This window comes from Indicator indicator, chromosome 3 (assembly GCF_027791375.1).
Source record: "Indicator indicator isolate 239-I01 chromosome 3, UM_Iind_1.1, whole genome shotgun sequence".
NCBI lineage: Eukaryota > Metazoa > Chordata > Aves > Piciformes > Indicatoridae > Indicator > Indicator indicator.
Window position 1 is genome coordinate 29100408 of NC_072012.1, and position 27116 is coordinate 29127523.

General features: G+C 36.6%; 2 protein-coding genes across 6 annotated transcripts in view; one reads left to right on the forward strand and one right to left on the reverse strand.

The window, feature by feature from the left end:
• Positions 1 to 336: 336 nt before the first annotated feature.
• MLC1 (modulator of VRAC current 1) lies at positions 337 to 14173 on the reverse strand. Of its 5 annotated transcripts, XM_054399695.1 has the most exons (11): positions 13994 to 14173; positions 11758 to 11847; positions 9651 to 9704; positions 9462 to 9563; positions 6937 to 7038; positions 5999 to 6070; positions 5415 to 5531; positions 4451 to 4507; positions 3291 to 3413; positions 1965 to 2132; positions 337 to 411 (listed from the first exon to the last, which is right to left on the reverse strand). In XM_054399695.1, exons 1-11 carry the CDS (start codon positions 14171 to 14173, stop codon positions 337 to 339), a joined length of 1140 nt encoding a protein of 379 aa, XP_054255670.1. The 5 variants fall into 5 exon arrangements, with proteins under 5 accessions (XP_054255670.1, XP_054255672.1, XP_054255673.1 ...); XM_054399697.1 differs by lacking the exon at positions 11758 to 11847; XM_054399698.1 differs by lacking the exon at positions 9462 to 9563.
• A 5261-nt stretch (positions 14174 to 19434) lies between these two features.
• Positions 19435 to 27116, forward strand: part of MOV10L1 (Mov10 like RISC complex RNA helicase 1) — a 30247-nt gene continuing 22565 nt past the window's right edge. Inside the window, exons 1-6 of the mRNA XM_054399974.1 lie at positions 19435 to 19522; positions 21965 to 22149; positions 22790 to 22946; positions 23371 to 23483; positions 24281 to 24471; positions 26501 to 26638. Coding sequence (XP_054255949.1) covers positions 19435 to 19522; positions 21965 to 22149; positions 22790 to 22946; positions 23371 to 23483; positions 24281 to 24471; positions 26501 to 26638 — 872 coding nt within the window. The remainder of the gene's footprint in view (positions 19523 to 21964; positions 22150 to 22789; positions 22947 to 23370; positions 23484 to 24280; positions 24472 to 26500; positions 26639 to 27116) is intronic.

The window sequence follows — 27116 nt, forward strand, 5'->3', positions numbered from 1 at the left end:
TACACTGACTGTGTAACTGCAGTTATAACGATCTCCTGCAAATACATGAAGCTTACTACATATTGTCATATTTTACTTTGCTATCAGCATAAATCCATGTGACTCGTTAACTTTTTTCTAAAGGTTTCTTCTAAAGCAACACCAGAATACAGACAGCAACAGAAAAGAGAAGATACGTTAAAATATTATCAGTATACTTCAAAAGTATTAGAAAGACACATTATTTACTGCGTTATTCCTCAGCTCCTTCTATATTGCTGTTTATAAACTGAACAGTTTTTAAGCCTTAGTTCAAAGAGTTGATTTACTGTATTGGCTGCATTTGCATAATCCAAACTACTGAGCCATCTGTACCACAACTGCTTTCCAGGCCTTGTCTTTGTCAAAATCCTTTAAGGTGTTATTGGAAACCTAAAAGCAAACGAATTTCAGACAATGGAAACATGAAAAAATCAGGTTCAAGCAAATATATATCTGAGAAAAGCCAAGAGAACATGAATATGAATAATTACAGTCAGAGCTATTAAAATATTCTATTCTGTAAATTGTATAGTTTTGTATATAGAATAGTATACATTTATGATATTAAAAAAATAATAGTTTAAGTTGTGTAACACTTGAGATACAAGTCAAAGAAACTTGGCCAAATTCCCATTTTAAACATGTTACTTAGGACATTTTTTCAAGATTTTTGCTAAAATGCAACGGAAAGCCCTAGCACTCTAAGGCAGAAGTAGGCCCCTACAGTGCAACTGAAGCAAGACTTGTCAACATCCATTCAAGCAAACGAAGGTCTTTCCTACGGACACAGACTTCCACGAGTCCAAAGGGACCTACAGCTTCACCTGTAAGATTATTTGTGTGTTCAAACACTATAATACGACCTACACTCCAAAATGTGACTTGCCAGAGTCAAGTGCTGCTGTACTTCATCATTTTCATAGAATGTAACTCTAAGGACATAGATACAGAACATAAGCAACCTAAGCAGCCTGACGGGACATAATCAGCTGACCAAATTTCAGTCCCTGCTCCCAGTGCTTTCTATCCAGTGCTGTTTCAATGCAGATGCTCTTTCTAGAGCAGGGCCTAAATCCAGCCAATCTAAGTTACTCTCTCCTTGTCTTTAAGGATACAGCACTTTTCTCTACACAGCAGAGGTGAGGAAAACCTAAGGAATACAGGGCTGTGATAGCAGATGAATGTAGTTAACCAATGCAGACTGACGAAAGCTGGGTTCCTCCCAGTCCCTGAAATAGCACTCTAGCCCTGAATGACTATATGAAAAGTGCTCTTAGTAATAATGGCACCACCATGCTCTAAAAAAGTATGTGCCAAACCTATATCTGAAATGATAGCTCCAACGTGTAAGAGTAGGAGAGAAATACCAATTCTGATCTTTATCACCAACTTTGGTAGTGTAGTTAGGACATGGAGAGAACTAGGATTCCAATACCCTCCCTTTCACACTACATCACACTGTCCAGCACAGGTACCCACTCAGCTTGCCCAATGTTGTTCCTGCACTTCCTGTTCTTAACTCTTCCCATTCAAAGTTCAGGGAACTTCAGAGAATTAATTCAGTTTAGTAAATTCATTTATCGTTTTTATAACTTCAAACATGTAAAGAGCGATTAGCAACCTGTGAAGTATCACTTTACTTAGTACAATGCTGAACCTTGCCTGCAATGGAGATGCTACAAATAGAACCAAAGAGGGCTTTAACCTCACAACTCTTAACAGGACATGTCAGATTTACAGATACTGCATTTGTTATGCCCCAGTTATCATTTAAGCAGCAAAATATTATCTCTTTATTACAAAATTCATCAGTGCCTAAACATCTTCACAGTTATACTGAGCAGTTTTTAATTGTAATCTAAATCAGGTAACATGAAACATTAACCAAAAATTATTTTTAAATATGGATTTTAAATTTTTTTATACTGGGTATAAGTACGTACCTCTGTTGTTCTGTATTCCTGCTTTTTAACCTGTGATGCTGTCCATGATGAATCATGTAGTTTCATTTTTGTCTTGTAATTTACACACTGTATTACAGTTCCAATAGTAAGGCATGCCTGAATTAGTAGCATCAACATCAGAAGCAATAGGAGTACATCATAAGATTGCTGAAAATACAGACATTAATATATATTGTTAACTACGTGAATATTTTCTGCAGTTCCCACCCTCATAACCTTGGGACTTGTATCTAGATTTCTTTTTAACTCCCCTGCAAAGCAGCCCATTCTTGCTGTGTCCAGACACACAGGAGCATAAAAACACCCCACAGGGTCACACCAACTGTCTATATAGAGTCCAGTCTCCTGTCTGTGTGACAGGACATGCTATGTAAAGAGAACATGTAAGCTGTGACCGCTTCCTGAGGTGCAACCACAGATTATGCTCCTCCAGAATCAGAACAGGAGCTCATACACGAAAGCTAGATTCAAGTCACTGAGACCTCAGTTTAACAAACATCTTGCCTCTCTTCTAAAAACTCACAAGACCAACCAAGGACTAGTAGGTACTAAGAGTCACTGACACTGTTTTAATCACCATAAACGGTCATTTGAGCATCATCATGGATTGCTGAACACTTGGGACTGTAAAGCCCTAGAAAGCTCCTCAGTAATGCACTGATAAACTCTTCATATTGAAATGATCTAAGATCTGCAAACCTTTTCCTTCTCTGCCTGAATCCAGGCTTTGAATGAATCCAGCTGTAACCTTACAACCCCAACTGTTGGTAGAAATCCTAAGAAACAGGCAAAGCATTCTTCAAGTAAACCTAGAATCTTTAATTTATATGCTACAGATTTATTAAAATGTTAAAAAGTCCAGCATATTACACATTAGTTTTACTATTTGGAATAACATCCACTGTGAGGGTGACAGAACAATGGAACAGGATGCCCAGAGAGGTTGTGTAGTCACCTTCTATGGAGACATTCAAAACCTGCCTGCATGCATTCCAGTGTGATCTGGTATAGGTGAACCTGCTCTGGCAGATGGGTTGGACTCGATGATCTTTTGAGTTCCCTTCCAACTCCTAACATTCTGTGATTCTGTGATTTTTTTTTAAACTAAAATTCCAAAGTGGCAATAGATTTAACACACTTTAAATTCTATTGTAAGTTAAATAAGAGTTTTAAAATAATTTCTGTAATGTTTTATTAAGATTGCTTAATAATGCAGCACCTTGTCTTCTTACACTTACTAACCCATTCTTGTGTTACTACTGTAATAGATAGATGTTAACTTTTCATTTGCATAAACATACATACTTTAACAGCAGGTGGGTAATTTTTAAAGATGTCAACAACTTGCATGATACTGAAGGATAAGTATGCAGAAGCAGTGAACAACAATGGAGAGGTAACACTGCTAATGGCAATCAGGACCTCAACCTACATAAAAAAGAAAGTTTAATTAAAAAAAATACAACACTGGTTTATGAGCTCTATCCCCCTGAAGCAAGCATACAAAAGTGTGTAAAAGTGTTTAAGATTACATATATGAGACAAAATATTAAGAGCCATCCACACTGCATGGAGATACAGAAGCTAAATGTCCAAAATACTGATTTGTAATCAATTCCATTTAATATGAATGCCGGGGATTTTGTCTGACTTTAAAAGTGCTTTTCATATGAAGTTAGAGGAACCAATACCCAATTTAGAGAGTCACTACAGAAGTACCACTTATTCTTCAGTTTGTATGAAATAACGAGAGCTAACAGCAGACACTGCAGGCTTACAACCTAAAATAACTATGCAAATAAATGTTAGTGCTTTGAGGAGAATTTATTATCATACAATACCATTCAAATATCATCCCTACAGGATCAAATTCTGACTTCAGTTGTGGTCATGCATCATTACTGACTTAAACATGGTTGCATGACCATAACACAGAACAGATGTTTTAAGGAGCCTTACTACACATCTGGGACAGTCAAGGAATAAATGCACTCTACTGAATATTCTTAGTCCTTGTTGCTAGCCATGCAATCAAGATTTTGTTAAAATTGGCTCCAGGTTCAGTGCAGTCTACACATCTAATTTTCCTCTTTCAGAAACCACAGCTCATAATGAAAGGAGAATATAATGGAAAGGACCTTGGCTAAGGAGAATGAAAGCAGTTCTGGGCATACAATATGAAAGAAGTCATTTTCCTATAGTAATATCCATTCTCAAAGATTCAAAATTAAAAACCCAACAAACAACCCTCAATTATTTTCTAAAATTGGTGGAATTAAGTCTCCAAAGATTTCTACTAGATTTCCTTTCAGGAATATCACCCTAAAATTATGCTTCATATTTCTGTCGCATTTTGCAGCAGTTAATTAAATAAAAGTAAACATGAGCAGTACCAACTATCATATACATGCCTTCCTAGCATCATTCTACTCTAATGACAAAGTCCAAGAATTTTACACACTTACCAGACATTTACTTGGATATTCAGCAGCTACGTGACTTGCAATAGCACTTGGAAAGCACTGAACAAAAAAGCACAACAAAATAAATATTTACCTACTTCAAAATTACTAAAATTACAACTGAGTTACAGAGATTCCCACTAGTCACAGAACACATCCTGACTTTTTTGAAAAGGCAAAACTATAGAGACTTATTATGACAGTGTTAGGAATCAACTAGTCAAAAGGAGATAAAACTAATCTTCATTTAATTTGCATTTATTCAGTAGTGTGTATTAAACCTACATACACTGAAATATGATTATCCTCAAAACTTGACACTCTAGTGGACCCTACTGAACTTTGGTAATTCCAAATGCTGAAAAACTTGTTCACAATCTTTTTCCACTTCATGGTGAAGGATTTTTCCAACATAGGAGACATACATAAATATCATATTCGTTGTCTTCACTCTCAGCTGTTTCCATTTGTGGTAAGAAGAGTAGCACAGCACTCTCTATGAATCCATTTCTAGGTACAGTGTTACTATTTCAGGCTCTTAAGACAGTTGAGGCTAACAGACGACAGATGATAGTCTAAGGATTCTACTACGCTGTTGCTAAACTCAACATTTTGTTTTGCAGTCCAAAACACTTTAAAACCTAGGACTTACTTTACAAAGCACTTCACTTCTAATAACTTTGTTTTATTACTCATTTCCATTTTATGGAACTGAGACCTGAAAATGTATCAGAACATTTTATAAGAACCAAAGTATTGTAATTCAAATTAGAACAACATATTGCATAAATATATTAAGTATATTGAAGCACTAATTCATTTGCTAAGCCAGAATTGTCACTAGTATTAGTGCCAAATAAGTATTTCAGTAGGGAGAGGAATTTTTTCTAAGTTTTTTTTAATTATATATGTATGTATAAATCAGATACATTGCTTTCAAAGAGTACCTTCATTTTGCACTACTTACAGCAACTAAGATCCAAAAGAATGTTACTGAAAGATATGGACCTGAGACTAGAACATCCATATTCAAAGCAATTATTCCACCAAATACTGATGAAATTCCAATAATCACCTCAATTACCTACAACAAAGAAGAGCAATCAAGTTATTAATAGTGCATCTAAACACCAAACTTCCTATATGTATATAGAAAGGAACTCACTGAAAGGAAAAAAAATATATTTATGCTATTAGCTATGCATGAAATCACTATTTTTCACATCTAAAATATGGCAAAACTCCAGCTGGCTTAAGTGAAAACAAGACCAGTTTCATTATACAGATTTATGCTCTCCTTTATTAGCTCCACTGAACAACAGTTCAGTTTGCAGTATTTATCATTAAGTAATCTCCTTCCTATTATATATGGCAGTTATCATTCATCCTGCAATATTCTAAAAGGAAACATTTTAAGATATATCCCTCATTACTGCCTTTATTCTTCCAGCTCTTACCTACACAGATCTCTTCCTGGCTTTAAAGGAGCTTAGCACTTAGAATGATGAAAGAACAAATTGATTTAATGAAAGGAAACAACACTTTTCTTACCGAGTATGACTTTAGAATTCGAGTAGGAAAGCTGACATTGCTCAAAACGATACTACTGTCATATGCAGCATTCTACAGAATAAAAAATCATGATCAAAAAAACAACACAAAGCAATACACAACCTGTTACAGATTCTAATAGTGGCACAGTGTTTGGTTGGGCCGTCAGAGCTCACAGTGATGCACTACAGCTTTCACCAGTGTCAGACCATACCGATCACACTATAAACCAATGAGGTAGTTCCAGATTAGCTGTTACACAACCACCATTTAACAATGAAATGTGGTCATCTTGTTTCCGTTTTCCACACACATTCTTCCTGAGCTTTCAGATTTTATTTATGTGGGTAAGCAGTACCTGAGGACAGTACACTATACTTTATCTAGCAAGCAGTACTTCCTCTGGAATACAAAATGGCACAGCACATTTACTTCACTGCCACCTAAAAGAAACGCTCTTGTAAAAAAATTGAGGGAAGGATTTGGGAGAGTAATTGTGACTAAAGAAAATTTTATCTATAATGACACCCCTGAAATCAATAGTCATTGTCCATATATCATCAAATTGACAAATACTTTCTGCACACAGGCTTGAAAAAGGCATTGCTAACATACATGCAGGTCACAGTATTGTAATGTTTCATACATCATTTACTTTTGTTCTGCAAAACAGAAGTAGAACATTTGGCTGTTCATAAGATATTCAACCAACCATGTGCTGTATAATTGCAACGGGTCATTTTACAGAGGGCTCACTGCACTCTTAAATGAGGCTATTACTGTTTAGTACAGTATTTGTATTTATTATTTAAATCTAGTTTTACCTTGTAGTATGAAGTTATATCTTGGAGTTGTCATTAACTTCTTAACATATGTAATACAGGAAAAAATGAACATTTAATACAAAAATTACAGTTTTAATTCTTAAGGATACCTACTTTCTTTCTTGTGCAGCAGTCTTCAGTAGATCTAGCTGAAATGATCACAGTAGTTGCCATGAAGATTTCCAGCAAAATAAGTAGAATCAAATTGAAATTTATCTGTCAGTAAAATCCCAGACATAAATCAGTTACATATTCCATAATGAAAATAAAGGATGGGGCAAGATCTAGCAGGCTATTTTTTGTGACACTTAAGGCATATCTATTAATTACATACCTTGTTAACTGTTTGGTTCTCTATGGATTTCTAAGATAATGCTTAGCTGTCTACATAGTAGGCTGAGAATGCCTAACCTAAGAAGGAGACATTTATTTCACTTAATGGAAATCATCTGCCTGAAGATTTTTACCACTGTCTTCCAGAGGAGCACTAAATGACAAAGGGATAATTGCTGGGTATGTTCGCATTTTGCAGGACCTTCCATGTGAAACAACAATGCTGCAGCAAATCATGGAATACTCACAGGAACAGAAGGAGGACAAAGAAAAGCAAGCCTGACTTAGCCCAGGAGCTAAGAAAAGCCACTGCTGGGGGTAGGACAGCCCCAGGCTCCCAACCCCTACGCTGCAATCCAAATGGTGTGATACAACATCTAATGCTGAATGAAAAGACACTCCAAAGAATTGGGCCAAGAATCCTAGCTCTGTGCTCTACCCAATGCTAGTAGAGCACTGATGAACAGTCTCTGTGGTTTCATAACTCTTGCAAGTCTGACTAACAACTGGCAAAGAGAGTATCTGCCTTGTTATAAATTTAGTGTTTGTCACTTATATTTCTCTAGTCTAATATAATCTCTTTTCAAATGGTTTGGTCTGCCTTGAAAAGCTGTTAATATTTAATAAAATGCAAAATTTTATGCAAAATAAAAACTCCACACTTCAAAAGTATGTAACTAAATTTAAGCTCTTAGACATAGGACCATCTCAAAGCTTCTCAAGAGCATAATTAAAATTGATTTTGTCACACTGGGGTTCACAACAAAACAACTATTTATTATGGTGACAAGATGAGTCTCTTGGGCCCACCTTCCTGGGCAGACAGAGCCCTCCACTGGCCTGACAGTGCTGTGATCCTGCCTACCCTGGGGAAAGGGAATGCAAAGGTAGCACCACCAGCCCCAACAGCATGAGACGCTTCAGCAGCCAATGCATGAGAGATCTGCTACACTAGTAATAAGATAGGAAAGGCTGTGCAAACTACTGACTAGTGTAAATGGATCTGTGATACACACAGAAGCCAAGGGGGCATGACATTATCCCCTCAAACACAGGGCAAAACTGCCCAAGTCTAAAGCCAGTAGTGATTGAATTCAAGAGATCTGACTGTCCAGAGTACCAAATTTCCACAGCTCTGACTGCAGTAGAGTGCTTCAGAGAAATGTGAAACTAGGCTTAGCTACCTAATTTTAAAAGTTGGTTTGTAACTATTTGCCTAATACACTGGACTTCCTAAGGGGAAGTAAACAGTTCATTTAGAAGCTCTGCATTACTGAAATTTGGAGCTAACGAGATGTTATTAAAACAGCATGGATAACTCCAAGGCAAATTCCATCTATCTATTTTTCTAGCAGAAAAGTCTTTTGTTAATAACACTAATTCAGATTTGCTATATTATTATACAGAGCCATTGCTACTGCTGAGCTCTTAATATCACAATAGCTGATAAGATACTGGGAGAAGAACTGAACAGTACCACACAAGAGCAGCTGTTAACCTTCATACAAAATGTGCTGTATTGAGTACTGCAACTCTGTGACAGCCTATCATTAATAGTCATCAATGGTAATAATAATAATACCTATTGCTATGTCATGTACTCATATGCATAATACTCTCACGTAATAAAGAGGTCTCAGAACATTATACCATAGTTTAAAACAAAAAACCAAACCAAAACAAAACAATTGTATTTCTGTTTGGCTCAGCCCATCAAAGGTAGATATTAAAAAAGGTTATGACTCAAATCCAGTGAGCAATTGCTGTGCTCTCTTTGTTGACAATATAAAATGTTCAACAAAATTTGAACAAGCAAAAATATCCATTAAAAAAAGATCCTACAAACTGTCTAATCTACAGAAGAGCTAATTCATCTTCAGTTTTCTCCTCTGACGGTGTTCTTTCAAAAAAGTAAAACCCAAAACCAACAAAATTTGCTACAGTCAATAGAAAAGTAAGGTCAGTTGATCAAACTGGATCACATTTGAATATCTAATTCATGGTTTTGAACTCTGAATACTAGAAGACAGGGAAGTTGTTTCCATATTCATCTCCTCTGAATTAGCAGTACCACACGTCTTTCAGCCATATGTTTTCATCTCCTATGTCAGTCTTCCAGTCATGTCTTACTCAGAAAAGTTATTGATAGATGATCTCACATCAAAGACTCTCACACACAAAGTAGTAATGCAGAGGTATAGACAACTATGTAATTAAATATGATCTCCATCCAACTCACTCTCTTTTTATTTTTTTTTAAACATAGATAAGTGTATCGTTAGTTAGTAACTGTTTTAGGAACTTACATTTATAGCTGATGGATTGAGGACAAGTTTGCATCCAAACCAAACTAAACAGGTTGTTGTAACAGCAAATGTAGAAACAAACAGAATCTGAAAATTGGGTATCTGTAAAACAATTTTGAAATGGGTTTGTCTCTCATTTTAATCACATGGGGAAAAAAGTAGTAATTACCAATAAAATGTTATACTTACCACATTAATTTTATTCCTGGCTATAGCAAAGCTCACAACTGCTGAAGGAATACACTGGGAAAATTAAAAGAGAAGACTAGTGGGATATTCTGCACGAATAATTTTATATATATTTCTATACATGTATTTTATTTGGTCTGAATTCACATTTCAGTTAACTTAGAGAAGCAGAAGATCAGAAGCTCTGAGGAAAGTTACTGTTGTCTGAGCTCATAAATTGCAACTGGTATCTGAGGATTACAAGAGGTTTAAATATGCCTTCCACAGCCCATAGTTTTGAGTAGCTACTCAGCACAATGTGATGAGTAAAAGACAGACAGTAAGCCTTTTCATGAGTCATTTCATGCCTTTGTTAGTTTGAATTAAGTCTAGAAGGCCTGAGATCCTTGAGTAGAAAAAGTGCTACCTCCCGAACTGGGCCTCCACATTCCTTTTGGACAGACAAAGTCTGGTTGTGTAAGCTAAAATCTGGCTAGTCTCAACATAGTTCTGAAGAACTTTGTGAAAATTGGTCTGTTGAGTCAAATTACACTTGAAGAATTGTGCCAGGGCTCTCCACTATGTTCACTAGGAACTCTTTTTCTATACTTCAGGGCAGGGGTAAATGGAAACAATATGCATAAGTGAAAAGTCTCACAAAATAACTTCTCTATCCCTTAAGATGTTCCCCAACACTGTAGATATGGTACCACTACAGATTCAACTCTAACACAAATACCTAATGTTACAACATACTAGTATACTAAAAAACACACTCAACTAAAATTAGTAAAAATGTTTGTGTTAAATAGAGTCACATAACAAACACTGCATTTCTTTATTAATTATCTTTTCACAAGTCTGAGCACTGAGAGCTTAACAATGGAGCCATTATAACTAATTTAATATGGACGTTTGAAATTCTTGGCAGCATTTCCCTAACATTTAAATGACCTGTAGTTAAAGTATCCTTTTATGTCCTGATGCCCTAGAAGAAAGTTTAGGCAAGTGAATCCTACTACTACACAAGATGGTTAAAAAGGTCTAGAGCAATTCAGCTCATGCTAACCTAGACACCTGGTGGTCAGTTGGCTTTATAACTCTCTAGGCTTTTCCAACTATACTGACTATTATATGTAGTAAGAGCTGCAACACCTTGCTCACACACAAGCAACCAAATGGACACATCTTCAACTACTGCAAGCCATTCAAATCCAATGTGATAACATTTTTCATCTACCTGATCTTTGAAAATTCACAACAAATACAAAGTTGAAGGAGGCAAGACTTGGGGCACAAAAGGAAACATCTCAGTAACTGATCCTACTGTTGCAGAGAATAACACATCAGTGAAGATACTAACTTCAAAAGATGCTTCACCTTTATTCTAACCCCTCTAGCAGAAACCAAGTTGACAACTTATTCACACAGCAACTCCTGGGACTTGTTTGTTTAAAGTAAAGCGTTAATCTTGCACCTAACTTAAATCTGCAAGTCAAGTTGTGAAAATAACAGTGACAGAACAGAATCCTGGCACAAAGCAAAAACATCAGACTCTTTTCACACACATATATTTAAAGTGTAGTTTAACAATATACAATATAGTAGGGGAAAAAATAAATAAAAGAGATCCTCAAAATATAGTAAAAAAAATTGGACTCTGGAAAATGTCAGATATCTTTAATGTATGTTTTACCAATAAAATAATAATATTCCAGAGAACTTTAGTCTGCTTTGGTACTCAGATATAGCAAAATAAACTGAAAAATAATACTGTGAAGTACAACCTGAAATACATTTTAATAGTATTTAGTCAGCAAATTCCCCAAATATGTAACAATGCAAATTTTCATGAAATCGAACACATAAAAACTGTTCATGCAGATAACTACTGCATGCAAGCAGTGAATGAAAATGGCAGCACAAACCACTTGTGTTTATGACAACTGTTATTCCGTTAACATGAATGAACATGGGATGAAAACCCATTTAATGAACTGTTAAACAGAATGAAATTTTGCATGAGAGAAATGATTAGTTAAAAGACAGACAGAAGACAATAAATCCACAAACATTTACTATTGATTTTGCTGTCAAACTTCCACATCAAATAATTAAGAATGCTTACTGAACCTGCTGCACAACGTAAATAATCCATTTCAGATGGAAAAATATTTCCCAGATATAGTGAAAATCCAGAAGTAATAATGAGGCAAGTCTGCAAAGCAACAAGTAAGATAAATTTATATGAATTAAACTATTTAAAAAGCAACTAGTAGTCAAACTGAAACCAGTAATTTCTTGCAAATTAAACAATAACATTTCAAAATGTGGTCTTTGTGTTAATAATTTTGAAGAAAAATGTAAAAACATTCTGAGCTCTGAAGTTGTTTTGCTCACTTCCAAGCCTTAATATCGAACAATACATTTATTTTTGAATCAACCATTGTGCTTTGACTTGGCAAATATTTAATAAAATGCTCTAAAGGTAATCAGTGTTCCATGATAAAAATGTTTCAGAAACCTAAACTAAGCCTCTACTTTGCATTCTTTGCTTGGCTCCACCAACATTCATTATGCATATGGAAAGAAGGTCAATCACCAACTAGAACACAGTAGAAGTAGTATTAGGATAAACTGATGAAGATTCTTCCACCTAGATTCCTGCCTCCCTCCAAACCCTCTTCCTGCTTTGGTCCAGTGGCACATGCGTAAATGTTCAACTCCTCCTACTCCTTTGCTAACTATTTGATTTCTTCATAATTATCCGAGTCACCCTCCGCAATAAACTTTAGCGTATCTACTAAAATGTTTTCCTTTTGCTTGTCATCTCTCTTAGTAGACATTTCTTGGAAGCAGCTGGGGAGAATGAGAGACAGAATGACTCTTTTATTTGGCTGGGTTTTTTTGATGTTACAAAATTATGAAGGCCTTTAAATGTCCTTGTCAAGAAATAACAGAAAATAAGGATAGAATACATGTGCTTATAAGCACAGATAGAGTGAATTCTGGAAAACTTGAAGAACAGTATTTATAGAACACAACTTGAAACTGTGCTTGAAGAACAGTGAATTCTTCCCAGCTCATACTAGCAGCTGCTTTGATGTCACTCTGTCACAGTTTGCAACTGCTCCCTGAAGTAGATGGCTCTCTTCTATAACTTCTCTATAACTTCTATTGCTCAGCATAGAGAGGCTGTCTTTCAGAACAGTTGAGAGAGCTTAACCACTTAATATTTGGGAGAAAAATCTGAATGGAATGCCTTGGATTAGCTAATTAATAAAATTGCATTTTCATTTATCAATCAAATTTGTGCTTCTTGATGATATGGCTTCAGCAAATGATCATTAAACTTTAGTAGTTCAAATCATTCACAACAACTCAGAAAAAGGAAAGATCTAATTAAAGACAATTGCCCTTTTGATAATTAAGTTTGAGAAAATTTAATGCAAAGAGAGACAGCTCTTCTTGTGCTCTATTTTTATATTATAGTACACTTGAAAAGAAATCCAAGTTCTGCAGATTGCCAGAAATGAAAAAATATGTTCAGCCGTTTCCATGAAAATAAGGCAATACTTCTATTTCACTGTGCAAAACCAAGACTGTACTAACAGTGAAGTATTTTTAGTTCTTAATAAAAATTAGTCCTAAAAACACACAGGCTGACAGAAAAGGATCAAATTCTAATTGCCTTAATAAACTTTAATTAATTTGGCTCAGAAAAGGAAGAAGCATATGATATACACTCAAGATGTCCTATGATTCTAGTAGTGACTCAAAAATTCAAATCACTGTGGCATTCATGTAAGAAACACAAGTATATATCTCATTACATAAAGATTCTACCAAACAACTACATGACTATTGAACCCTGAAAAATAAATGTGGCAGGTAAGTACCATGCTAACTATGTTAAAGTAATGCATAATAGAAAATATATAAGATACATATAATAATGCCTGTTAAAAGAACATATATGATCAGGATACTTCACATGCTTTACCAAGAGGCACTGCTTATATATACATATGGGTTGGTGTTTAGCTCTACCACTTAATCTCTGTTTATGACACATAATTAATATTAAAGATAAAAATCAGCCTTCATATAGCATCTTTGATTATTGAGTACTGAATTATCCAAAGAATACTATTAGTCAATTAAGTGTTAAATTCTAAATTTTCTAAATATGTTCCTTTCTACATAAATATTTACATTCAGTACTTCAAGGATGAAATTCTGAGTTCTCAAATTACATGAAACAGAAGAGATTACTCACCTGTAAGAGATTACAGAAGAGAGACCTCACCTGCATTTTCTAATTTTGTACCATTTACTCTATCAATTACTTCAAAAGTACTTACTCCCATCAGCAAAGAAAAGATCCATGTTCTGTAACTAAAGCAAGGATGTAGCCTCTTTGATAGCTGAAGGTCACTGGATTTGGTATCTGGCACGTAATTTCCATTCTCTTGTTTTCCCCGTTCCAAAGTTGGCATCCTATCATAGCTGAATTCTTCTCTGTAACTGTCTTCCCTGGTCATAACACTTTACAACAGCAATTAAATAATAACAATGAAATTGTAAGTGATGAAGAAAGATCAAATATGTAACTTAGTTCCTTAATATGCTCAGATCAGTACTAGAGCAGGACTTTGTCTATTTAAGATAAAATAAATAAAAGCAGTATTTAGTTATGAACTGTAAATACATTCCAAACTGTGCAAGCATTTTAAGCACTTACTGGTATACCATAAGTAAACTGCATCCTCTAGCCACAGTTCATAATACTACAGTATAATTATCAACAAAATGGAAATTTTTATATCTATGATACTTCAATAGTCCTTTATTTCAAGATCTAAGAATCGTTTTGAAGGTGTTGAGTTTGATGATAAGCCTATAAGCAAAGCCCTGCTCTGTTTTTTTCTGCTTTGCCTTTTTCTTTTTTTAAGTGTAAGACTGAAAAGATATTTAAACATTTTTAGATACTAACTTCCATTTGATTTTAACACTTTTTATGAGATATCTAAAATGACAGACTTCACTACAAGCGCAATGAACTTCCAGTAAGTCCAGCCATAGCAAACTGTTTCTAATTTACCCAGTATCAACCATTTCTCTTGTTCACTGAGCCCTTTTTTTTTTGTTCATCTCACTGCTTGCCAATCTGTTCAAATACCTTGAGGAGTATCTTATATTAGAATTAAGTTACTGCAGATTTTTCAACAATTAAAAACCTTCATGCTTACCTTCAACTGAAAAGTTAACTGTCAGTTTAAAACAGTCTTGTGAACACAGCTGCCTGTACACTTTGTGATATTCTCACCGTTCAGTGAGTCATGCTGTCTTTGAAAAGTTCTCCCTTACACTTTGGCTTTCAACAACATCTATTCAGATAGAGAACAAAAGCACAGCAAAAACTTCAGTTAAGCCAAGGGAACAGGAAAATGCCTCCTGAATTTTAATTAACAGAACACACTAGAAAATGACTGTACTACATTCTCATACCGCTGCTTCCCAATCAGACCAACAAATATAAAAAGTTTCAAGCCTCTTTCTCATTTACTACTCCGTACTTGGCATCTTAAAACCTTCCTCACAGTGTATCAGCTTTAGTTATTATAACAGGCAATGATAATGGTATTCAACAATCTAGTTTTTGTTTCAAAAAAGCAAGAGCTACTTATCATGCAGTATCCTGACAGAAAAAAAACACAGATAAAAATTCAAGTATTCAAGTACCCCAACAAATTGGGAGGTTAGAAAGTTAGAGGTTAGAAACCTATAAAAAAAAATTATCTTCACTGTAGAACTTTTCATTACCTTTTCCTACAAACCCTAGTTTTCTACAGTGTTCAGACAAACCCTGTACACTTCGATCATGCTGCATTCATACTTACAGAACACCATGATGACTAAACATATTTTAAATCTAGCAGGCAGCAGTGACACGGAGTGGGCAGCGTACATTGGATCCAGACCGCCTGCTTATTAAGCAGTGGGGAAAAAAAAAAAAATGCTTTTATCTTGAAGATGTTGGCACCTTGACAGCTACAGCAATGACAGGGTCTTTTGTCTAAACTAAATACTCTTGTAACCAAAACACAATTAAATCTTCAGTACTTTGAAGGGCATCACCTTTAAAGTATGCTAGGAAAAATTTAGAACAGCACTACTTCTTGGTTTGCCGAGACTGTAGATTCTGCTGTTCTCACAATGTTGGCCAATATTGAAAAAATATTAAAATGTTACAGTTGTTTTAACAGACTGAAACATGGAAATTAATACACCATAAACAGTGCTAGACATACACATATGCCTGTGTATGAAAGGCAGAAAAAATGCAAATGTGTAGCCAAGCAAAACGGCCTTAAGTAATTAAGCCTTTGTGTTCCTCTGTCCACAGAAGAAATGCTATGCAAACACATTATCCGTAATGTTTCAAAGACTAGGATTTAATGTAGAATAGGTAACACTTCACATCTTTTTATCAGTGAATGCTAGGTACCAGTTTAATATAAACTACCATAGATATAAAACAGAATCATATTTTATCCCTTTTCACCAATTTATGGAGATAAGCTTAAATTTCGTGTAAAACTGATTATATATTCAGGTATTTACTTTGTCTAATCTTTTGTTAGTAAGAAGAATTTATTAAATCCTACAGCACTGAACAAAGCACTGAAACACTGAACAAACCCTAGAAACTTTTATTCACAATTCCAAGTGCTTCAGCCAGTATTGCACCTGAAAGCTCTCCCTTTCAAGTGTGGCACTACAGCGTTTTCTCCAATTATGCTGAAATTCCTTCTGCCTCCCCTGTGGTGCCTTCTCAGTATTTGCCTTTTTGCTTTTTGTACAAACTGTGTACCACACAGTTCCCGTATCCTCTGTATTTGGCATTCACAACAACAAAACCCGCAAAATTCACACTTCAGTTTCTACTCTAAAAACTTTCAAGGGCCCTTCATTTCACATTCCTGATTCCACAAAAAGTCTTGAGTTGTTTTTGTGTATACCACAAGACAAGACCTGATAGTCAGAGTCCAATTCACAGGCCAAGACCTTGTGATGCTATCTGAAGTACAAAGCTGAAGTACAAACAGATTCCTCCCAATTCTAAAGAGTGTACTGGAACTCTATACAAAGACTGTGGGAAATATAACAATGTCAGGAGAACATTAAAGACTTCCATATTTACAAATTCACAAATTAAGTGGTTTTACTCTAAGCTTGTCCAAAAGATGTCATGGGGTGATAAATGACATAAAATCTTGAAAGGCTATGAAGAACTACTTACTTCTACCACTGAAATGACCACCAAACAAGTTCAGACTGCCTGAAGCAGCTATAGCAGATACTAGGTCATTTGCCATGGCAGCACCATGCAAGCATGCCCCCCAGTAAGAAGAAAAGATATAAAACAGATTGACAATTATAAGTGATCTGCCAAGGGATGATATGACAAAAATGTGTATGAACTTGTATAGAGCTACTTCTGTACAATTTTTAAAAACGGCTTTTACAATTTTGTTAAAAGTGCTTTCTTTTCCTGGACCAGTGTGCCTAGCACTGAACTCAGGCTCACGCCTTAGATGTTCCCAAATCTAAATGCAAAAAGGCATCTGAAGCTCTGGACAAAGTTTTGTTTACTATGCTGATCAACGCTTCTTCTTCCTCAGGTTTTTATTAGCTACACTACCTATATATTTTTTCACACAATATTTAATTACACTATTTTAGGTCATTATCTGTATTCCTTGTTCAAATGCTTTGAAGCATTTTATTTATCTGGAACTGACTCCTCAAACCTCATTTCCCAACTCATGTTTTGAGCCATGTACTAAACCAAGAGCAAAATGTAGGTCAAGTAGCTTCAAAGGTATGTCTTGCTCACCTAGTATAATATAACCATTTTTTGGATTTTAGCCCTTCATATGAACCTCTATCTGAAGAGTTTAAACACCTTTGATCAGTATATATACTATCCATTTAATACTATTAAAATAAAAAATACTTCTAATTTTATTCATAACACATCATGTTAGGGTTTTAAAGGACATCCAGACTGAATACTGATCTTTTCTGCCTAGGCCATATTTTTTCAGCAAGATTCCCTAGAAGCACAGCCTGGAAGGCTATTATAATATTACAAGATCTTCATACAGGAATTTATGCGTGTGTAACCATTCCCCTCCTCCAGAAAAACAATTTCTTCACTTTTCACATTTTTGCCCATTAACGTTTCTTTGCCAGCACTCCACAAGACCCTTAAGGAAAAATAAAATGGTAAGATGATTTAAATCAATGTGTCTAAAAGTGGAGGCTGTCACTCCCTTGGCATTTTTCTAAAATTATCACTGACCACAGACAACTTGCATACATTTCTCCTCCCAGGAGCATCACCTCAATTACTTCAGAGCAAGAAACTATAACATGTGTGTAATTACTGGCAATCAGAATTTCTTCTGGTCTAGAAACTATACAGAACTCTATAAAAGTGTTAACAATCTGCAAAGTACTCCTTTGCCTAAATGTAGTAACCATATAAGTAGAAAAGTTTGCTGAAGACAACTGCTGCTCTAGTCTCAATTTAATCACAGACTATACTGTCTTTCTCTGATAGTCATAAAGTAGTTTCCCATAAAAGTATGTACCGCTCTGCCCAACTTCTTGAAATCATATCCTCCACCAATCTTATGTGGCAGTTCCTACTGAAATTACTGGAATGCTGAGATCATCAACAAAATCGTGCTTTGTTAAACACCACTTGCTGAACAAAAATTTTAAATGGTTATACAAGATACTCAAACTGTATTGTGTGAAGAGTATTTGCAACATTATCAGCCATTCAAGTAGTAAGCAACAGTTAGGAAGATTTTATTTCCTTCAGAGCCACAGCAGCTCACAACTCAGTGGATCTGAATACATTAATAGTATTAAGACCGATTTTAAAAACCAAAACCAAACAAAAACACCACATTTTTGCTGTTAGCCAAGTTTACAATGTTCTAGTTTACACTATGATTTTGAAGCTGGCAGCTACTGAGATAATAGCGATTTAACAATATGCCATCTGCATGTGCATACTGCATTTACTGTGCTAGATTCCGTGTCAGACTTATTCCCACTGCCATACAAGCGTACTGAGATTCCTCAGCCCAAGTAAAATGGCAGCCTGCTTGTGGGTTTGCCTGCTCAGGACCCCTCACTTTCAGAACCATGGGAAACCTTTCATACATTATGGCCACTACTATCAGGAGAGGGACCTGTGCCACGTGTGGTGACAGCGCGCTGGCCACCAGGGCTGCGGAGTTCACTACGCCTCGGTCCACATATATCGTCTCATCACAGCCGGAGACACCTCAGAGGACCACCTCCTCACAGAGGGTCAGGGCAGGGTGGGGCGGGCCAGCGAGAAAGCTGCTCCCTCACGGCCAGGCTGTGGGCACGAAGCTCCACAGCTGGCGCGCGTCTCGCCCGGGAAAAGCCGAAAAGCAGTTGAGGCGGAGGGAAACAGTGAGCAGCCGCCGCTCGACGCCACACCAGCACGCATCTCCCGCAGCGAGTACAGGCGACGCCGTGCTCTCATTCGCTCCGTACCGGCCCCACAACCTGCACGCCGGCAACAGAGAAAATCCACCAGCTCCTAACAACGCCTCTCCGTGACGCACGGCGTCGCCTCTTTCGCATTACCAGAAGCTGGGAGCAGGCTTGGCTAGCAGCGACGTAGGAGGTTGAAGAGCGGCTGTAACACAGGGCACCAAGGGCGTGTCTGCAGTGTCGTTGCTGTTGCGCCATGCTTGGACTCTTCTCTAAGGCGCTCTCCTACTTCTGGAGGCGTGCAGATGACAAAGAAGGAGAAGAGGAGAGATGGGACGACTCAGGTAGGTTCCTGAGCCCCTTGTGCCAGGTGCAGTGCTTGTGTGTAGCTTCAGAGCCCTGAGGGTGTTGGTGGTTTCGTCCTCCACGAGTGTGGCTGCGTGAAGGCCTATTTCCTTAATGAAATCAGGAAAAGAAGATGGCTTTTTGACTACAGAGTATGTGGGAGTGTATCTAGCAGTACTATTTCGCCGTACTGTTGCTGCTTAGAGTATGGAGTAAGATGCACGAGGAGACCTGTGGTGGATGACGAATGCTTTGGGGCTTCTACTGCTGTCTTCATCTTTCTTAGGCTCTGGAATGGAGTTAACAGTGTAGTTTTACTATTTTGAGACTCCAAAATGGTGTACGTTCAAGTTTCTTTTAGTAGCATTATTCAGTATAGCAAAAAGTGTGGCTTATGTTTGTTAACACAGAGTACAAGAAAAATTGCTTACTGTAGTAACAATCTTGATTGCGAGTGTAGCTAATATGTTAGAAATTTTAACTACCATAGTTTTAAGTCTGAAGTTGCACTGCTGTACTGTTGAATAATGTTTGTGTGCTATGTAAGTGGAGCCAGCTTCTAATCAAAAAGACTCGAAATGCCTAGTTCTGCAGAGGAACAACACCACATCTCTCTGAACGTGAAGAATTATAGTTTCTTTACGTTTCCTACTTTCTTAATGTGACAATATGAACTGTATTAGATTCTCCATGAAATTGATGCTGGGAATTTTCTGGAAAACAGCTTTTGGGAGAAGCTGCTTAGCTTGCAGGTATTTTCAATCTCAAGTTTTTCAAGGTATTTGAATATATATATACATACATACATATATATATATGTATATACAAATATATATATATGTATATACAAGTGCTGGATTCTGCATCTGAAGTGGCCTGGCCTGGCTGAACGGAGAGCTTCGGCTGAAACTCAGTAAAAGAGTGTTTAGGAGCTTTGGAAGAAGGAGCAGGCGACTCAGGAGGACTACAAGGATGGTGTGAGGTTATGCGTGGAGAAAAACCAAAGCCCAACTAGAAGCTAATCTGTCTGCTGCTGTAAAATACAATTAAATATTTTTTTTATAAATACATCAACAAAGGAGGTTTAAGGAGAATCTTCATCCTTTTATGGGATGAGGGGAGAAATGTAATAACAAAGATTGAGGAAAAGGCTTAATGCCTGCTTTACCTCAGTCTTTAATAGTTTGCTGGGTACCCAGGACTCTGATCTGGAAAACGGGGACAGGGAGGAGAGTGAAACCCCCATAATCCCAGGGAAAATGTTTAGTGACCTACTATGCCATTTAGACACACCCAAGTTCATGGGGCCAGATGCAGTCCATCCCAGGGTACTGAGAAAGATGGCAGAAGTACTTAGCAAGTCACTTTCCATTATTTATCAGCAGTTCTGGCTATCCAAAGAGGTCCGGGTAGACTGGAGAAGTACAGACTTCTCTGTCTGACCTCAGTGCCAGGGAAGGTTATGGAGCAGGTTATCTTGGAGAGCTGTCATACAGTACCTACAAGACAACCATGTGATCAGGCCCAGTCAGCAGAGACTTACGGAAGGCAGGTACTGCTAGACCAATTTGATCTTCTATGACAAGGTGAACCTGTTTAGTGGATCAGGGGAAGGCTGTTCATAGACTTTACTAAATCTTTTGACACTGTTGCACACAGTGGGAAAATTGGTTGCTCATGGTTTGAACAGAGTTACTCTTCACTGGCTAAAATAATTGGATGGATGGTGGGACCCAAGGCACAGTTTGTGAATGGAGTGAAAACCAGTTGCTGACTGGTCACAAGTGGTGCCACTGGAGCTCAGTATTGGGGTCTGTTCTCTTTATCAATGATCTGGATGAGGGGATTGAGTGCACCCTCAATTTTGCAGTTTACACCAAGCTGGGAGGGAATGCTGATCTGCTTGAAGGTGGGAAGGCCCTACAAGGGATTCTGGACAGGCTGGATTGAAGAGCTGAGTCTAGTTGTATGAGGTTTAACGAGGCTGAGTGCTGGATCCTGCTCTTGGGTCACAACAACTGCATGCATACTCTACACTTGGGGAAGAGTGGCTGGAAAACTGCCCAGTAGAAAAGCATCTGGGGGCATTGGTCAACAGCCAGCTGAACATGAGCCAGCAGTGTGGCCAGATGACCAACATCATCCTGGATTGTATTGGAAGTCATGTGATTATTCCCCTGTACTTGGCACTGGTGAGGCTGGTACCTTGAGTACTGTGTTTAGTTTTTGGTCGTAAGAAAATCATTGAGGTGCTGCAGTGTGTCCAAAGAATGGCTTAAATGTTTAAGTAGTTAGTTGGCAACTGTGGCAGCTGTTGGTGTCTTAGTGGAATAAGAGAATGACTTTTTGAAAGAAGGGATAGCACTTTTGGTAGCATTCACTTCTTGTTACAGAGTTACTTAAATAAATTGTTTGTGTCAACACTTTTCCTCTTATTACAGGTGATAAAGAATTAAAAACTGTGCAAGGAGTAGTGACTAGATTTTGCCATGATTATGGGATGATAGATGACATGATCATTTTCACCAGGGATGCTGTTACAAAAAATATGCTGCTGACCATTGGGCAGGAAGTTACTGCCACTGTTGAAGAGGATAGAACATCAGGTGGCTTGAAGGCCTTGAGGGTAAGCTGTGAAAATAAATGCTAGTCCCAGTTTTCTCTGTAAATCCTGTCAGACCTTCTTTTGGAGGTTAATACAGTTTAGCCTCTCAAATTCTGCAACACAAATTTTTGTGTTTGCAGAGGGCTCTTTAAGCAAGCAAACTTGCATTTGGGGTGATATGGAAAGTCTGTAAAAAGTATCTCTTCAGGTTTTTTTAAATCTCATTATTGAAGAATGACTAAGGGGCAGTCTGAAACACATAGAGTGTTTATAAAGAGCATCGTTCTGCTTTCTGAAATGGTAATGTTCTAGTTCCAGTTGTGTACAATCTGTTTGCTGGGTGAGGGCATCCTCTTGTCTATATGAAGAAAAGTCTTAAGTAGACCTAAACTAAGGGAAGCATGAGAAAGATTTGACGAATCAACATGTAATTTAGAAGCTGCCAGTGTTGCAGCATACAGGAGGACTCTTAAAAGAGAAGTTACTTGTTGTTACTCATGTTTTCTATGTACAAAAATGAATAGGTACAGTGAGTGTAGAGCTGTCTGATGAGGTGCTGAACTTCCATAAACAGTTGAAAATCTGGTATTTATTTGTAGGAATATATGTTTAACTTGGAATTCTAAGAATCAGCTGTTTGAATGTTGGCTTGTGTTAATAGGTAGATGCTGTCCAGAATACATGGGAAAGCTCCACCTCTACTTGTGAGGCTTCTGAACTAAATATGAAAATATTAATCGGCAATATTACCTCTCTCTCTAAGGATGGTGGCTATATTAATCAGAATACTTTTTTTGCAATGGAAAACGTCTGTGAAGGTGTGTAGAGAATTTCTTGTTTGCCCTTCCTTTGGTTTTTTTTTTTGTATGTATGATAGAAACACCTTCTGATAAACTTGCACTCAGCACCCTAAATAAGTTCCAGTAGAGTATACATAGTGAAGCAAGCATAGGGATTTGGGTGAAGAAAGCTACCTGTTCATTCTCACTGAACTTACACTTACATGGCTATGTGTAAGTTTTTACATGTAAGCAAGCATCTCTTCTGTAGTTGAACCTCTGCACAAGTGTTTTTTACATAGTTTGTTTTAGCCTACTGGGGGAAGAACTGCAAAGGGAAATTTGAACTCAGTGGATCTGAATAATGCATGTTCTGGCTGGGCATTTTATATAACTTCTGTATGGTAGTTATGCAGATTTCATCAGTAGCAATTAAACTTCAGATATGTTCTGTTTCCCTTAGGCTTCACACCTTATGAAGGTGACTGGGTGCAAGCAAAATATTTTATTAACCCAACAACATGGAACAGTGAAGCAGTTGCTGTAAAGCCTTTGAGATACAAGCCAGTAGACAAGGTAAATGTTCTGCTTGTTGTTTTTTGGCGAGAGGCATCTTGTGTGAGGTGATGTTTTGAAGGTGATTTTGAGTTGCTAATATTGGTAGACCTTCTATTACACATGTTTAAATAAAAGATTAAATATATCAACTCATCCTTTTCTAGAATTGTTTCCAAAATACCAAAGCTTTCAAAAAGAAGATACATTTTGGTTAGAACAGGAAGAGTAACTAACTTACTGGATTGTGGATTGATATGCTTACTATTGGGTGTTTACTGGTTGTAATTAGGATGTGTAGATTTTCAAATTCTTTTCATGAATTAATGAGTGTGGAATTTATTATTTTATCTGCGTTGGTTTAAAAACAACCATTGCCCTTTATTTTAATGAAAATAATTTGTTATCTCTAGGAATACCTGTATTAGGTTTGTGCTATGTTGTATTTGCCTTACCTGCATAGATTGAATAATATTTGCATGTCAAATAAAGGAAAAATTTTGTTGGGAGTGTAAGTATTGAAGTATAAATTAGATAAGTTGGTGACTCACAGGACATGATTAAATCAAATGTATATAATGTAGTATGCACTTAAGTGGAACCTAACACTTACCTGAAGTACTTGTGTTTCTTTAAACTGCCAAATCTAAGTACAAGCAGGGTGATTCTAGCTTAGAGATGTATGTTTATTTCCCATGAACAACTGAAACTTCAGAATTCAGCTCTGTTAATGCTAGAATGACTTCTGCAGGGTGAAACTATGTAATGGTAGTGTGTTAGCTTAATACCAAGTAATACTGGATAACCAACTGTTACAGGTTCGCATTTCCAGGATCTGGGGAAGAAGTGGTACTGTAGATGAGAGTATATTTTTCACTTTGGATTCACTGAAACTTCCCAATGGCTATTCACCTTGTAGACATGATCTAGTGAACACGGTCGTGGTGGAGAGCAGTCAGTCGTGTTATATTTGGAGAGCTCTTTGCCTGGTGCCAGTCAGCCAGAATGGGTAATATTCTTTGATTCTTTCTACTTAACTAAAAATGAATTGTTGCAGCTTACGTTTTGTTGTGTTGTAAATAAGAAATACTGTCAATTCTTCACTAGTTGACTAGTAATTTTGATTGATCATTTGTAAAATCAGTGTGTGATGTGACTTGGTCCTTGCTTGTTCTTCCTTTCTGTAAGGTGGGACTATCTGTGCTTACTAGATAAGCAAAACTATTAGCAGGTGAGTGCTGGGCTATGACTAGGCAAGGAAGGAATTTCGCTTGTTTTTTGTAGAAAAATGCCAAGCTCACATTCTTGCCTTACTTCTAATCTATGTTCTTTTAGTGAAGACTTTACTGTTTGAAAACTATTCTCAGCAAAACTGATGTAAAATGGATGGGTTTTTAATCAATTTTACTGAAATTGTAGTGATTCTTCAGATATCTATCCTAAACAGGGATTTAATGATATTAATAGTAGAGATTAATTTTGCTCATAAATATCAAACTGAGAAGTTTTGCAGGCATTTTAGATGGTATATGTTGCAGAAAAGGTTGGAAAAAGTAGATGATACACAGAATGGTGAAGAAGCAAAATTTTGTGAAATAAATAACTACCCAAATGTAAAATAGGCCATAGCAGTTCTGCAAAAAGGATGTGGAGTTCAACTTGAGTGACATTGTCAGACTTAAGCACTGAGTGTACAGAATTTACAGATAATAGCCCTCTTTATATACTTCTGGGCTGTATTTGTATTATTTCACAGGAGGCTTAGTGCTAGCAGAGCTAGGATTACTGAGTCTGATTCTGCAGGTCAAAGTATAAACTGTTGAGTTATTAGAAAGTCCAAAGGAGATCAAAAAGGGCCTTCGGGTACATTTCAAATACTGTCTTTGGGAGAACTTGCCTTATGCCATCTCTAAGAAATATAGTTAATGGCACTACATTTATGTTCAGAGGAACTGTGAAGAATGAAATAAGCTGTTTTTCATTGGAGGTAACAGATACAATAGACTGAAATTGTAGCTAGATGAAACTTGAGTTTACATCACTTCGCACAACAGTACAATTTAGTACAATTCGTTCACTTGCTTTGTTTACTTATTTTTTCAGTTGGACCTATTTTTAGTGATTAATTTTATACAGAATGTTATTATTGAAGCCATGTTACAAAAACAGGCCTTAAAGTTCATGTCTCACTTTTTTTAGTGTATTTCCTACCATATCAAAAAATTGAGTTGACTTCAGCTGTGCTGGGAGACATCTAGTGGGCTTGGTTAGGAAATTAAGGCAGCTGATAAAGAACAGCTGCTGTCATTTTCTACTTTATTAGATAACTAATTTTAAGATACTTAAGATGTGTAAATACTAAAGAGATTATTAAAATATTTCCATGCAATTTTAACTGAATATTTTCTTAATTGTAGAATGGAAACCACTTTTTCAAATGGTTTCTACAGGTAGCTGACACTGAGAGGCTTGGAGTTCTAGTCACTGTCTCAAGTACAGAAGAGCATTTTTTTTAGTTTTCACAGTCATTTTTCATCAATAGGATGTGTAATAGGAGTTTTAAGGGTGCTTTTTGTTTTTCAGCTTTTAAAAGTTTCTTCTCAGGTTCCTGCTTTGAGATTGTATCAGTAAGAACACAAGTGCTTGGTACATCCAGTCTTGTCACTTTATCTTTTAAGCTCCAGTGCTAATCAGGTCTCTTTCATTGCATCTTGGATCAGCTCCCAAAGATACCCATGACATCTTTGGTCACCATGCGATACAGCTCTTTAACACAGATTAACAAGCTTCTTAATCATTTTAGTCTTTTATCCAAAGTGTTGGGGTTTTATGGTTTATTGTGCTGATGACAAAGTCTCGTTTTTAAGTTGTTATTTAAGTTAGTGAAGGTAATCGAATTGCCTTGGAAATATAAGTAGCTGAGAAAAAGATGAACCGTCTTACCTGATTCTTCCTAAATACTGTGACTGTGTTGGTATACTGTTTCCTAAATTTGTGCTGAAGTCTATCAAAATTGCTAGCTAATACTCTTCTTACAGACAATCTCACTCTAATGAAGTCGATCTGGATGAGTCCTATGAAATCTTAATGAGAGACAAAAGATTGGAAGTACCAAGAATGACTGATTTTGGAACTCTGAAGCAGGGGGAATCTAAAAAAATCATCATTTGGATAGAGTAAGCCTTTCTGATTTTTCTAAGCTTGCTTTCTTTCTGTCACTTAATGGTGTGTAAATCCCTCTCCAGTAAATAGGCCTCTCATAGTTGAGTTTTGTAGTTCATAGTCTTCAAGTAATCCTCAAATACTATGGGATTAAAGAATTTCATATTGAGTTTAATGTTTTTAGGATAGTCTTTTTTTATGGAGCATCTATCTGTCTGATAGTGCTTAAAGACTCCCCATTCCTGTTTCCAATCGTAATAAAATCCTTTCTGAAATGAGAATTGAAGTAAATGTTTTACTTTTAAGCATGTTTAATTTAAACCACAGATATGCTGTTATCTTTAAGATCTTAGAACAAGAGGACTGTTAGATACTCCTGTATTAAAAGCAGACCAGTTTTTTTTCTAATTGCTTTTAACTGCCTTGGGGTTTTGTTGGTGTGGGGTTTTTGGTGTTGGTTTTTGGGTTTTGGATTTTTTTGGTGTTGTGGTT